Source organism: Siniperca chuatsi, linkage group LG6, assembly GCF_020085105.1.
Source record: "Siniperca chuatsi isolate FFG_IHB_CAS linkage group LG6, ASM2008510v1, whole genome shotgun sequence".
Taxonomy (NCBI): Eukaryota; Metazoa; Chordata; class Actinopteri; order Centrarchiformes; family Sinipercidae; genus Siniperca; species Siniperca chuatsi.
The window spans coordinates 375,001-387,500 of record NC_058047.1 but is presented as its reverse complement, the minus strand read 5'-3'; the positions used below and the strand labels follow the sequence as shown (position 1 = coordinate 387,500).

Below are 12,500 nucleotides of genomic sequence, written 5' to 3'. Positions count from 1 at the left end.
CACTTCCACGCACCTGCTCGCCCCGCCTCTTCCTGTTTCTCTCTCCCCGTATGTGTCGGCTCTGTCGACTCTCTTCGTCAGCGCTGTGTTTTATAAAGTCGCCCAAAAAACACAGCTCTGTTTCGGACGTTTTCACCCGCTGGATTGTAGCTGGCTGGCTAATGTTAATGAGTGGATGTGTTATTGTGCTAGCTTGCCAAATTACTTCACCAGCTAACGTGACGATGCTAAGTTATGTATTAAGACAAACGGTGTTGATTTCAGCCAAGATTGCTTTCTACTAGCCAAGAGCGATGCAGGGCAGGGGCAGCCAATTAGCTAACTGTAAGCTAAGCTAAGCTAAGCTGGGGTTGGCCGGCTGGCTGTGGCTTGGCTGACGGGCTGATTTGCAAACAGCGAGCTAGTTAGCATCATGCAGCCGATGGTCCAAATAAAATGTAGGAACGTTACTCTAAATGTGATTATAATTTATTATAATTCATAATTCATTCCGTGTTCATTTCAGCGTTCAGTCTCGTGTTATGTCACTTTTGGACTGCAGTTCACTTAGCGGCCGAAGGAGTCATTATTAACAAGGGTTGTCTGAGAGTTACACGAAGAACCTTTAAGTAACTTTTAAAGAAAAATGCCCCAAATGTTCGAAACACACACCCACATATATATATATATATATATATAAAAAGACACTTCATCGTTTCGTTCACCGACTGTTTGAATCTGTTAAACTTACTTTTCGTAGAGGAACTCGTCGTCGGTGCAGAAGTAGTGAGTGTTGGCGGTGCTTTTGGGTTTGCTGCGTAACGTGGCGAAGTACAGGCGCTCTGTCAGAGACACGGAGACAAACAGGTTAAAAAACATAAACCTGAACCCAGATCAGTTCAACTCTCTGCCTCTGAATCCAAAACCAAATGAAACCTGCTGTTAACTGATTCCAGTCGATGTAAGAAGAACTGTTTAAATATCAGATCACTGAAGTACGATAAATACTTAGTGACACACGTGAAGTTTGTTTACTCTGAACTTTATTACTGATCGTCAGCTGTTCACGACCTTTTCAACCTTAAAAACAAGAAACGCGCCGTTTGAGTTCATTTGAGTCATTTTGGACGTTTGAAGAAGTGAAACTATCAAGGAAACTGAAAGAAGTCCTGATCTCGTTAAGTCTCGACCGTCAAACTGCGTTTCGAGAGAACAGCCGGCGAAGACGCCAACCGGAGGTTTCAAAGACGACTGGCGGTCTTTACTGGACAGCTGCAGGCGAGACAGGACCGAACTCGCTGCTCAAGACTGCAGTTAATTCATTTACTGTAATCCAGTGTCCCACATCAGCTGAAAACCAGCAGTAAGGGGACCAGTAACCGGGACCAGTCAACGGGACGAGTAACCAGTGAACGGGACCAGTAAAGGGACCAGTAACCGGGACCAGTAACTGGGACCAGTAACCAGGACCAGTAACCGGGACCAGTAACCAGTAAAGGGGACTAGTAACCGGGACCAGTAACCAGTAAAGGGGACCAGTAAAGGGAACAGTAACCGGGACCAGTAACCAGTAAAGGGGACCAGTAAAGGGACCAGTAACCAGTAAAGGGGACCAGTAACCGGGACCAGTAACCAGTAAAGGGACCAGTAACCGGGAACAGTAACCGGGACCAGTAACCAGTAAAGGGGACTAGTAACCGGGACCAGTAACCAGTAAAGGGACCAGTAACTAGTAAACAGGACCAGTAAAGGGGTCCAGTAACCGGGACCAGTAAAGGAGACCAGTAAAGGGGACCAGTAAAGGAGACCAGTAACCAGTAAAGGGGACCAGTAAAGGGGTCCAGTAACCGGGACCAGTAACCAGTAACCGGGACCAGTAACCAGTAAAGGGGACCAGTAAAGGGGACCAGTAAAGGGGTCCAGTAACCAGTAAAGGGGACCAGTAACCGGGACCAGTAACCAGTAAAGGGGACCAGTAAAGGGACCAGTAACCAGTAAAGGGGTCCAGTAACGGGGACCAGTAACCAGTAAAGGGGACCAGTAACCGGGACCAGTAACCAGTAAAGGGACCAGTAACCAGTAAAGGGGACCAGTAAAGGGACCAGTAAAGGGGTCCAGTAACCGGGACCAGTAACCAGTAAAGTAACCAGTAAAGGGGACCAGTAAAGGGGACCAGTAAAGGGGTCCAGTAACCAGTAAAGGGGACCAGTAACCGGGACCAGTAACCAGTAAAGGGGACCAGTAACCGGGACCAGTAACCAGTAAAGGGGTCCAGTAACCGGGACCAGTAACCAGTAAAGGGGACCAGTAACCAGTAAAGGGGTCCAGTAACCGGGACCAGTAACCAGTAAAGGGGACCAGTAACCGGGACCAGTAACCAGTAAAGGGGTCCAGTAACCAGTAAAGGGACCAGTAACCAGTAAAGGGACCAGTAACCAGTAAAGGGACCAGTAAAGGGACCAGTAACCAGTAAAGGGGACCAGTAAAGGGACCAGTAAAGGGACCAGTAACCAGTAAAGGGACCAGTAAAGGGACCAGTAACCAGTAAAGGGACCAGTAACCAGTAAAGGGACCAGTAACCGGGACCAGTAACCAGTAAAGGGGTCCAGTAACCAGTAAAGGGACCAGTAAAGGGACCAGTAACCAGTAAAGGGACCAGTAAAGGGACCAGTAACCAGTAAAGGGGACCAGTAAAGGGACCAGTAAAGGGACCAGTAACCAGTAAAGGGACCAGTAAAGGGACCAGTAACCAGTAAAGGGACCAGTAACCAGTAAAGGGACCAGTAAAGGGACCAGTAACCAGTAAAGGGGACCAGTAAAGGGACCAGTAACCAGTAAAGAGACCAGTAAAGGGACCAGTAACCAGTAAAGGGACCAGTAACCAGTAAAGGGGACCAGTAAAGGGACCAGTAAAGGGGACCAGTAACCAGTGAAGGGGTCCAGTAACTAGTAAACGGGACCAGTCAAGGGGACCAGTAAAGGGGTCCAGTAACCAGTAAAGGGGACCAGTAAAGGGACCAGTAACCAGTAAAGGGACCAGTAAAGGGACCAGTAACCAGTAAAGGGACCAGTAAAGGGACCAGTAACCAGTAAAGGGGACCAGTAAAGGGACCAGTAAAGGGACCAGTAACCAGTAAAGGGACCAGTAAAGTAAAGGGACCAGTAAAGGGGTCCAGTAACCAGTAAAGGGGACCAGTAAAGGGGACCAGTAAAGGGACCAGTAACCAGTAAAGGGACCAGTAAAGGGACCAGTCAAGGGGACCAGTAAAGGGGTCCAGTAACCAGTAAAGGGGACCATCAGTCCAGATGTTGTTATTTACTCAGGGAGCAAAACAACAACAACATGCAGAGAATAATGAACTGTCTCTGTTTACAGTCAGTAACCACGGTGATCCGGTTCAGTCAGAACCACCTGATCTCTAAGGATTACCTGCCGGTCAGCTGATCAGACAGACAGGTGTTCAGGTGAACTCTGTGAGCGATCACGTGTTCCTTAAAACAGTTCGCTGCCGCTCAGACAGACTGAAACCGGACCACAGTCTGACTCTGACTGACGGAGCTTCACATTATATTTCCACACTGGGAGGACTGGGAGGACTGGGAGGGTTTTCCACCGGAAACCCGTGAAGAAGAGTTAACGTCCAGTAAGAAAAACCTGTTTCACTGTTCAGAAAGTCTTCCTAACCTGTCCTTTCATTCATTTATTAACTTTATTAAAAGGTTCATTCATCAGTTTGTTATTAATTAAAATATATTTACCTTGAATCAATTATTACTTTACATTAAACACTTTTTACCTGTGATGAACTCTTTCAAATGCAGCTTTTATACTCTACATATATTCTTAGTTTTTATAATAAAGTCTTCACACTTTAACTCTGTTTTTCAGTTCCCTCTGATGAGCTCTTTAACTCTTTAGTTGCATTAAACTCGGTATTTGTACCTTTAATAAACTGCGCGGCTCCCAGCAGCTCGGAGTCCTCTGCCATCCTGAACAGGGCAGACAGGACCGGGGAGTGCTGCACTCCCTCCACCGTCATGGATCCGTCTAGTTCCTGGCCTCTGTCACCGCCGCCAGCGAGCTCCAGAAACTTTTTAAACTGCTAACAGCTCGGTTAGCCGTTAGCAGGCTAGCAGCAGTGCTAGCAGGCTGGTGAACGGATACTGTTAAATAATTTAAAAACCTTCTCCTCAGTTTCCCATCAGTCTCTGCGGCTGATATTCGCTCACGGCGGAATCTTTTCTACCGTTTCCGTTGTTCGGTTTCCCGTTTTTCACCTGTAAACATTCCCGGGTTAGCATGTTAGCATGCTAGCAAGGCGACTTCTTGACGACGCTCAGAGAGTCTGAAACTCTGATTGACCAAATCCCTCCTTAAGACACGTTACCGTAGCAACGGCAGCCGCTCATAGCAACCGCAGCCAATCACCAAACAGAACAGGCTGTGCTGCCTTCAGGGTCCGCTGGGAAACACAAACAATGAGGCTTTCAAGTACCGAGAGCAACAAAACTCGTTTCTGACTGAGGTGGAAAGAAAACGGGTACTTTTATTAAACGTCTACACCAAAGCGCATGTTGTACACCACAGACTTAAGTTCAAGGTGATTCTGTGAATTTTCTTGTCTTTTTCCCATTTAATGTACACAGATATACACAAGTGGATGTGTTTGGAAGTTTAAAATGTCTCCTTGTTTACATATATCATAGTCCTGCAAAAATGTAGTTTTAATCTTGTGCGAGCAAAATACGTGTTTGTGTTGTTTCTTAGTTGTTATTTATTATATTTTGCATAAAAGATTTTAAAAAATGATCTTTGTGGCTTCATACAATATAATTAGATCGTTTTACTGGATGAATATTTTTCAAATAAAGATTCAAGATTGAACACTTTATTGCCATTTCAACACAGTCGATAGGGATTTGGTTTGGTGAGCTCACACAAAACAAAACAATAACCAGAGGACACAGCAGCTCACATACAGCGACCACCTTAGGACATAAGAGTAAATCAGTAACACTAATAAATAATTAAAACAAGCATTCCCATGGGGATGCTATCAGTACCACAACCAGCTATGATGTATATCATTGTTTACGCACCCTTACAGTGTCTTACTGACTATAATAGCAGCACATTAATGGTTTAAGATCTAAGGGCGCGGACGGCCTCTGGGTCAGTACTGTTGCAGAACCTGGCTGTCCTGGTTCTGACTTTTCATAACTGCATGTGATCTACGGGACGTCCCTCTTTTTATTTAAGTTTCCTTCAGAGGCTCAAATTCACATCAAAGATTAATAGAAAAACTAAAGAACTATATTGATGTCAAATTTTCTTTTTGTGTCAGCTGTCTCTTGAATATCGTATTATCATCCAACATGAGGCGAGCTCATAAGATTTGATTCAATCAGTGAGACAGAAAAGAAGAACAGCAGGAACTATGGAGCCATTATTGATGCAGAACTATTTACAAATGTAGCAGCCTGTGGCAGCCTGTGGCAGCCTGTGGCAGCTAGTAGCAGCCTGTGGGAGCCTGTGGCAGCTAGTAGCAGCCTGTGGGAGCCTGTGGGAGCCTGTGGCAGCTAGTAGCAGCCTGTGGGAGCCTGTGGGAGCCTGTGGCAGCTAGTAGCAGCCTGTGGGAGCCTGTGGCAGCTAGTAGCAGCCTGTGGGAGCCGGTGGCAGCCTGTGGCAGCCTGTGGGAGCCTGTGGCAGCTAGTAGCAGCCTGTGGGAGCCGGTGGCAGCCTGTGGCAGCCTGTGGCAGCCGGTGGGAGCCGGTGGCAGCCTATGGCAGCCGGTGGGAGCCTGTGGCAGCTAGTAGCAGCCTGTGGGAGCCTGTGGCAGCTAGTAGCAGCCTGTGGGAGCCGGTGGCAGCCTGTGGCAGCCTGTGGCAGCCGGTGGGAGCCTGTGGCAGCTAGTAGCAGCCTGTGGCAGCTAGTAGCAGCCTGTGGGAGCCTGTGGCAGCTAGTAGCAGCCTGTGGCAGCTAGTAGCAGCCTGTGGGAGCCTGTGGCAGCTAGTAGCAGCCTGTGGGAGCCGGTGGCAGCCTGTGGCAGCCTGTGGCAGCCGGTGGGAGCCTGTGGCAGCTAGTAGCAGCCTGTGGCAGCTAGTAGCAGCCTGTGGGAGCCGGTGGCAGCCTGTGGCAGCCTGTGGCAGCCTGTGGCAGCCGGTGGGAGCCTGTGGCAGCTAGTAGCAGCCTGTGGGAGCCTGTGGCAGCTAGTAGCAGCCTGTGGCAGCCTGTGGGAGCCTGTGGCAGCCTGTGGGAGCCTGTGGGAGCCTGTGGCAGCTAGTAGCAGCCTGTGGGAGCCGGTGGCAGCCTGTGGCAGCCTGTGGCAGCTAGTAGCAGCCTGTGGCAGCCTGTGGCAGCCTGTGGCAGCCTGTGGCAGCCTGTGGCAGCTAGTAGCAGCCTGTGGGAGCCGGTGGCAGCCTGTGGCAGCCTGTGGCAGCTAGTAGCAGCCTGTGGGAGCCGGTGGCAGCCTGTGGCAGCTAGTAGCAGCCTGTGGCAGCCTGTGGCAGCCTGTGGCAGCCTGTGGCAGCTAGTAGCAGCCTGTGGCAGCCTGTGGCAGCTAGTAGCAGCCTGTGGCAGCTAGTAGCAGCCCGTGGGAGCCTGTGGCAGCTAGTAGCAGCCTGTGGCAGCCGGTGGGAGCCTGTGGCAGCTAGTAGCAGCCTGTGGCAGCCTGTGGCAGCTCATGAAGCTTCTGGTGTGAGTGAACAGTAAGGCTGTATTCAGACCAAATCAGGCATTGCAGCGATTAGTGCGGCGGTGTGGCCGGGTTTATTTGTGCTTTAGAACTTGACCGCTGTGAAACATTCAGAAAATAACATTTTATTTCTCTGATTCACCGGCTTTCTCGCTACCACCGCTCCCTCTCTGGCATTTTCGGCGCAATGCCTGATTTGGTCCTGAACCTCGACTGCAGGCTGAAGACCCTCTGACACTAAAGGCTCAGTCTGAATATTATAAATATAACTGATCAGTTTGGTGAAGTAAGTCGACCTGTTCTCAGGTCAGTTTCTCTTGTTCAGGAGTTTTCTTCTAATAAGAGTCAGTGTGATTAAACAAGACAAACAGGACACCTGTTCAAAATGGGACGATTCGCTGGACTTTTAGTTAGTCTCGACCTCGTCCTACCTGAGCTGAACCAACCACATGACATCAACTCTGGAAACAGGTGAAATAATCGCACCTGACTGGCTGGTTTTAAGACTTGACTCAGTATCAGACTGCAGGTTCAAATGGAGGTTTAAAACCTGGATTAGTCCTTTAATGTCTGCTGACCCTCTGTTTATGTCACAGTGATGATGTCAGAATCTCACCTGCGATCAGAGAGATCCACACACGGTTTGGTCCCGGTCCAGGTCCCGGTCCAGGTCCCGGTCCAGGTCCCGGTCCCAGTCCAGGTCCTGATCCTTGTCCTGGTGCTGGTTGGAGGATCCGGGGGCCGTCCTGGTGTGTCCTCCAGACCCCGGTGTCCACCATACTGCAGGGCGGCGAGCAGACTGCGAGGAAGCTGGCGGGCTGAGCTGAGCAGGTGTCAGGTGACCCGGATCAGGTTACTCCTGGTTCCAGAGGGGACAGAGGTGTGAGTTTACAGCCTCCTCAGGTTTCAACACACTTTCAGGTCTGAGCTGGACTTCCTGCTGTACACAATGCACATCAGCTCACCTACTGCAGGTGAGTTAAAGAGGTTAGAGGGACAATTAACACGACACCACGCTGATGACATCACGGAAATAAGATGGGGACCACGGGAAGTCCAGGTCCACCGGGTAAAGTCCAGAACAGGTCACCTGTCTTCAGCCTGTAGAGACAGAGACAGGGGCACATGTCCTGTCTCACTGCAGCCTGTTAGACTAACAAACCAAAACAAACTACAATACCCAGAATTCAACAGAAACGTCAGTATTTACTCCAGAAAAACTGTTGGAAACTGGAAACTTCGAGAAAGGTGAAAATAAAAATACTCTCAGTAAATCAAAAACATGACAAAGTATAATAATCTCATATTATAAAAAGTCATAATCCAGTTCATTATCAAGAACATTAACGGGACGTTTGTTTACATTAGTTCTTATTATGTGAATGAAAAATAGAGTTCAAACTGCCTGAGCTTTCAGACACTAAAGACTCAAGGCCCCCTGCAGTACGGGGAACCCCAGACTTCTTAACCTGAACTGCGTCCATCTGTCTGAATGAATCTCAGGTGTTCGCAGCTCCTCCATGTCCTCTGCTGATTGGCTGAAGTGCTGCTAGCGCCCTCTAGAGGCGGCAGAGTTCATCACAGCCACAACATGAACCAAAAACAGCCTGAAGTGATCAGTAGTTCCTGAACTTTCTGGCAGATGAAGCTCATCAGAGACTGAATGTGTCGGAGTCGTGATCGTTTTATCGGAAGAACTAGAGGCCTGACAAAGTCAAACTATTCAGTATTTCATCTCATGTCAGAGAACACGATTTCATCCCGAGAGCCTCAGGTTGGGAACCCCGGATTTAGACGACGTTCACGCTGAGACGGCTTACTTTGAACCCGGACCCGAGAAGAACTCCTCGTTCACAGCAGCCAGATGTTGGTTAGTTTTGTTGTTCAGCGTTGCTGAGGCGGGTGGAGTCATGTGAAAGGTGACGTCAGTGTATACACATCATCCAGTAAATCTTTTTCTTTGTCAACAGAAGTGGACAAAACCATCTCAACTCGAGGTCTTCTTACTCGCTTGTTTCGGCGCTTTCAACCGTATAATACAAAACCACAGTCTTCATCAGTGGACCCAGTTGAACTTTAAATGTTTAAACTTTCATAGATTCTGAGCACTTTCAGGATTTTCTCTTCTGTGTTGGTACAAATGCTGAAAGCTCCACGAGAAGAGAGTAAGTGGACCTTTAGTGGAGATTGTTTGGTCAACTGTTTAAAAGGTAAAGAATGATTTTTGATGTCGACTTGGATGAGTCCTAAAGGTGCTCAGAACGTCGACAGTTTCAAGACAACCGAGCAGACTTCATGCTGATGAAGACCATGTGATGTGGTCAAAAGCTTCAGAACAAGCGAGTAAGTAGACCTTGTTCTGTCAGCCATTTTGGTTTTCATCTGGACCATGTGAAAAAAAGGGGACTTCATTTCTGACTTTAAAGGGTCAAAGTTCAGTGATGATGTCACAGTGATGTCATCAGGCTACAGGTGCGTCAGTCTGTGCAACAAAGTGGAGGTGTGGAGTTGAAAGACGAGGCCGTTTACCAGGCGGGCAGACTAATGAAAGATGCAGGTGCATCATGGGAAATGTAGGATCCAGCTGCTGCTGTACGAGGAGACTCACCGAAACACTGATTACAAACAGACAGCTGACAGTGAATGTTGGAAACAGTTTTATTTATTACAGTTATAAGGAAACACCCTGAGAGACAGAAGCTAAGAGGGTCGGCCATGACGGGAGCAGCTACCGAGTCCAGGAGAGAGAGAGAGTGTGGGTGTGTGCGTGTGCGTCGTCAGAGTGTGTGCGTGTGCGTCGTCAGAGTGTGCGTCGTCAGAGTGTGTGTGTGTGCGTATATGTGTCGTCAGAGTGTGTGTGTGCGTCGTCAGAGTGTGTGTGTGTGTGTGTGTGTCGTCAGAGTGTGTGTGTGTGTATATGTGTCGTCAGAGTGTGTGTGTGTGTCGTCAGAGTGTGTGTGTGTGTCGTCAGAGTGTGTGTGTGTGTATATGTGTCGTCAGAGTGTGTGTGTGTGTGTCGCCAGAGTGTGTGTGTGTGTCGTCAGAGTGTGTGTGTGTGTCGTCAGAGTGTGTGTGTGTGTCGTCAGAGTGTGTGTGTGTCGTCAGAGTGTGTGTGTGTGTGTGTGTCGTCAGTGTGTGTGTGTGTCGTCAGAGTGTGTGTGTGCGTATGTGTCGTCAGAGTGTGTGTGTGTCGTCAGAGTGTGTGTGTGTCGTCAGAGTGTGTGTGTGCGTATGTGTCGTCAGTGTGTGTGTGCGTCGTCAGAGTGTGTATGTGTCGTCAGAGTCTGTGTCGTCAGAGTGTGTGTGTGTGTATGTGTGCGTCGTCAGAGTCTGTGTGTGCGTCGTCAGAGTGTGTATGTGTCGTCAGAGTGTGTGTGTGTGCGTATGTGTCGTCAGAGTGTGTATGTGTCGTCAGAGTCTGTGTGCGTATGTGTCGTCAGAGTCTGTGTGTGCGTCGTCAGAGTGTGTATGTGTCGTCAGAGTGTGTGTGCGTCGTCAGAGTGTGTGTGTGTCGTCAGAGTGTGTGTGCGTCGTCAGAGTGTGTATGTGTCGTCAGAGTGTGTGTGCGTATGTGTCGTCAGTGTGTGTGTGCGGCTACAGGTTGGGGTTAGTGGCTCCTGATCCTTCACACTCGATGATGAAGGTGACGTTGCTGCTCAGCTCGTCTTCAGACTTCGTTATTGTGAACTTTGCCTGAAAAAAGAAAAACAAACATTAAAACTAAGAAGTTGTTGCACACGAACAATACTCGCGTGTGTGCGAGTGTGTCTGACCTGAGTCAGCTGCTCTGCGATGTGAATGGCCGTCTGCGTGTGCAGCGTTACGGCGCCAACTCGAATCCGAGACGTTCCCTTCGCCAACGCCATGAAGATGATGAGCTGAGGAAGAGGAGGTCAGGGCACACAGATCAGACGCACCGCTGTTTATTTCCAACACGTAACTTTCATTGAAGTGAATGGACGCCATCTTTGAGTCCAGTATTCACTTCCTATAACGCCGCCCACCCACGAGTCAGAGTGATGTCAGCAGGTGTGTGCCTTACCTGGTCCTGCAGGAACTCGTCCACACAGCCGTTGTGTCTGATGTTTCTCAGCAACATCTCAGCAGCTTCAATTCCAATTTTATCTGCATACACACCTGAAACACACACACACGTTTATCAATGTGTGTGAGAGCTGCACTCTGATTGGCTGTCTGCGCTGTCGGTCACCACAGTTTGATCACACCTGACTAAGAGTGGAGGGAGTCTGTCTCGGGGGAGAGTGTCTCGGGGGAAGAGTGTCTCAAGGAGTGTGTCTCGGGGGGAGAGTGTCTCAAGGAGTGTGTCTCGGGGGAGAGTGTCTCGGGTGTGTCTCGGGGGAGAGTGTGTCTCGGGGGAGAGTGTCTCAAGGAGAGTGTCTCGGGGGAGAGTGTCTCGGGGGAGAGTGTCTCAAGGAGTGTGTCTCGGGGAGAGTGTCTCGGGTGTGTCTCGGGGAGAGTGTCTCGGGGAGAGTGTCTCGGGGAGAGTGTGTCGGGGGGGAGTGTGTCTCGGGGAGAGTGTCTCGGGAGAGTGTCTCAGGTGTGTCTCGGGGGAGAGTGTCTCGGGGGAGAGTGTCTCGGGGGAGAGTGTCTCGGGGAGAGTGTCTCAGGTGTGTCTCGGGGGAGAGTGTCTCAGGTGTGTCTCGGGGGAGAGTGTCTCGGGGGAGAGTGTCTCAGGTGTGTCTCGGGGGAGAGTGTCTCGGGGGAGAGTGTCTCAGGTGTGTCTCAGGTGTGTCTCGGGGGAGAGTGTCTCGGGGGAGAGTGTGTCTCGGGGGAGAGTGTCTCAGGTGCTGCTGCAGGAGACGTCCTCACCTTTCTTCCCCAGAGCCGAACCTGCAAACACACAACCTGTCGATGACTCAGCGATGATTCTGAAACACAGAGAGGAGACGGACCAATCAGAGAGCTGCAGTCGAGGTCACACCTGTCTCATTCCCAACAGGTGTAACGGTGATGCTGCGTTCAAGTCGTGTGGGACAAAGTAACTTCTCATCAGTTTAAACATCAAGTTACTGTTTCACACATTTACAGCATCTGTCAGCTGTCACTCAGCCTGCGTCATGTTTAAGATCATTTAAAAAACACTATTATTATTATTGTTGTTGCTGTTGTTGTTCTTCCTCCGACCTGCAGCTGTTTCCTGTTTGACAAACTGTCGCAGTGAAGTTTTCCCTCTGAAATCTGAGTGAACTGCAGTATTATAATTGATTTTTCTGTGCTATTTTCTGGCAGGAAGCTTTTATTTCCCATTTTCCTCTTCGACAGTGAACGCAGCAGTGATGTCAGCGGGTGGGCGGGGCTCACATGATGCCGTTGCCGTTGCCGCGGGCCTTTTCTTTCTCCTGCAGCGCCTGGATGTTGATGTAGAGATCTTTGATTTCCTTCCTGATGGTTCGAACAGCAGCGGCCGACATGTCTTTAGCCAGCTGAACACACAAACACACGATCAACACGATCACGATCAATACGACTGATCAGTCACAGCTGTAACTAACATCTGCCTCATCACCCACTTTAACACTGAACACACTTGAAAAAACAAACCAGCCAATCAGAGCCAAGAGAGCCCGTGACACGCCGCGACTCTTCTTCTACAGAAATAAATAAATGTAAAAATATTCGAGTGTTGCAGTTTGTTTGTTTGTTTGTTTGTTTGTTTACGTCTGAGTGACACGCCTCCACAACACGCTCATCATCGTGTGTTTGGACAGTTTCTTTTATTCTTAAACAAAATCTGGTTTTTATCTTCTTTACTTTGTTAATTATTTTACAAACAATCAAAATAAGTTTCCTTCAACTTAAATTCAT

General features: G+C 49.1%; 2 protein-coding genes across 2 annotated transcripts in view; both read right to left on the bottom strand.

Annotated features, from left to right (window-relative positions):
• The window catches only part of cdc14ab (cell division cycle 14Ab), a 35,604-nt gene extending 30,890 nt beyond the window's left edge, over positions 1 to 4,714 (bottom strand). Inside the window, 2 exon segments of the mRNA XM_044199682.1 lie at positions 731 to 821; positions 3,923 to 4,714. Coding sequence (XP_044055617.1) covers positions 731 to 821; positions 3,923 to 4,019 — 188 coding nt within the window. The 5' untranslated portion in view covers positions 4,020 to 4,714.
• Positions 4,715 to 9,314: 4,600 nt separating this feature from the next.
• Positions 9,315 to 12,500, bottom strand: part of rtca (RNA 3'-terminal phosphate cyclase) — a 7,539-nt gene continuing 4,353 nt past the window's right edge. Inside the window, 5 exon segments of the mRNA XM_044199696.1 lie at positions 9,315 to 10,367; positions 10,448 to 10,552; positions 10,717 to 10,811; positions 11,505 to 11,563; positions 11,997 to 12,118. Of these exon segments, the coding sequence (XP_044055631.1) occupies positions 10,269 to 10,367; positions 10,448 to 10,552; positions 10,717 to 10,811; positions 11,505 to 11,563; positions 11,997 to 12,118 (480 nt within the window). The 3' untranslated portion in view covers positions 9,315 to 10,268.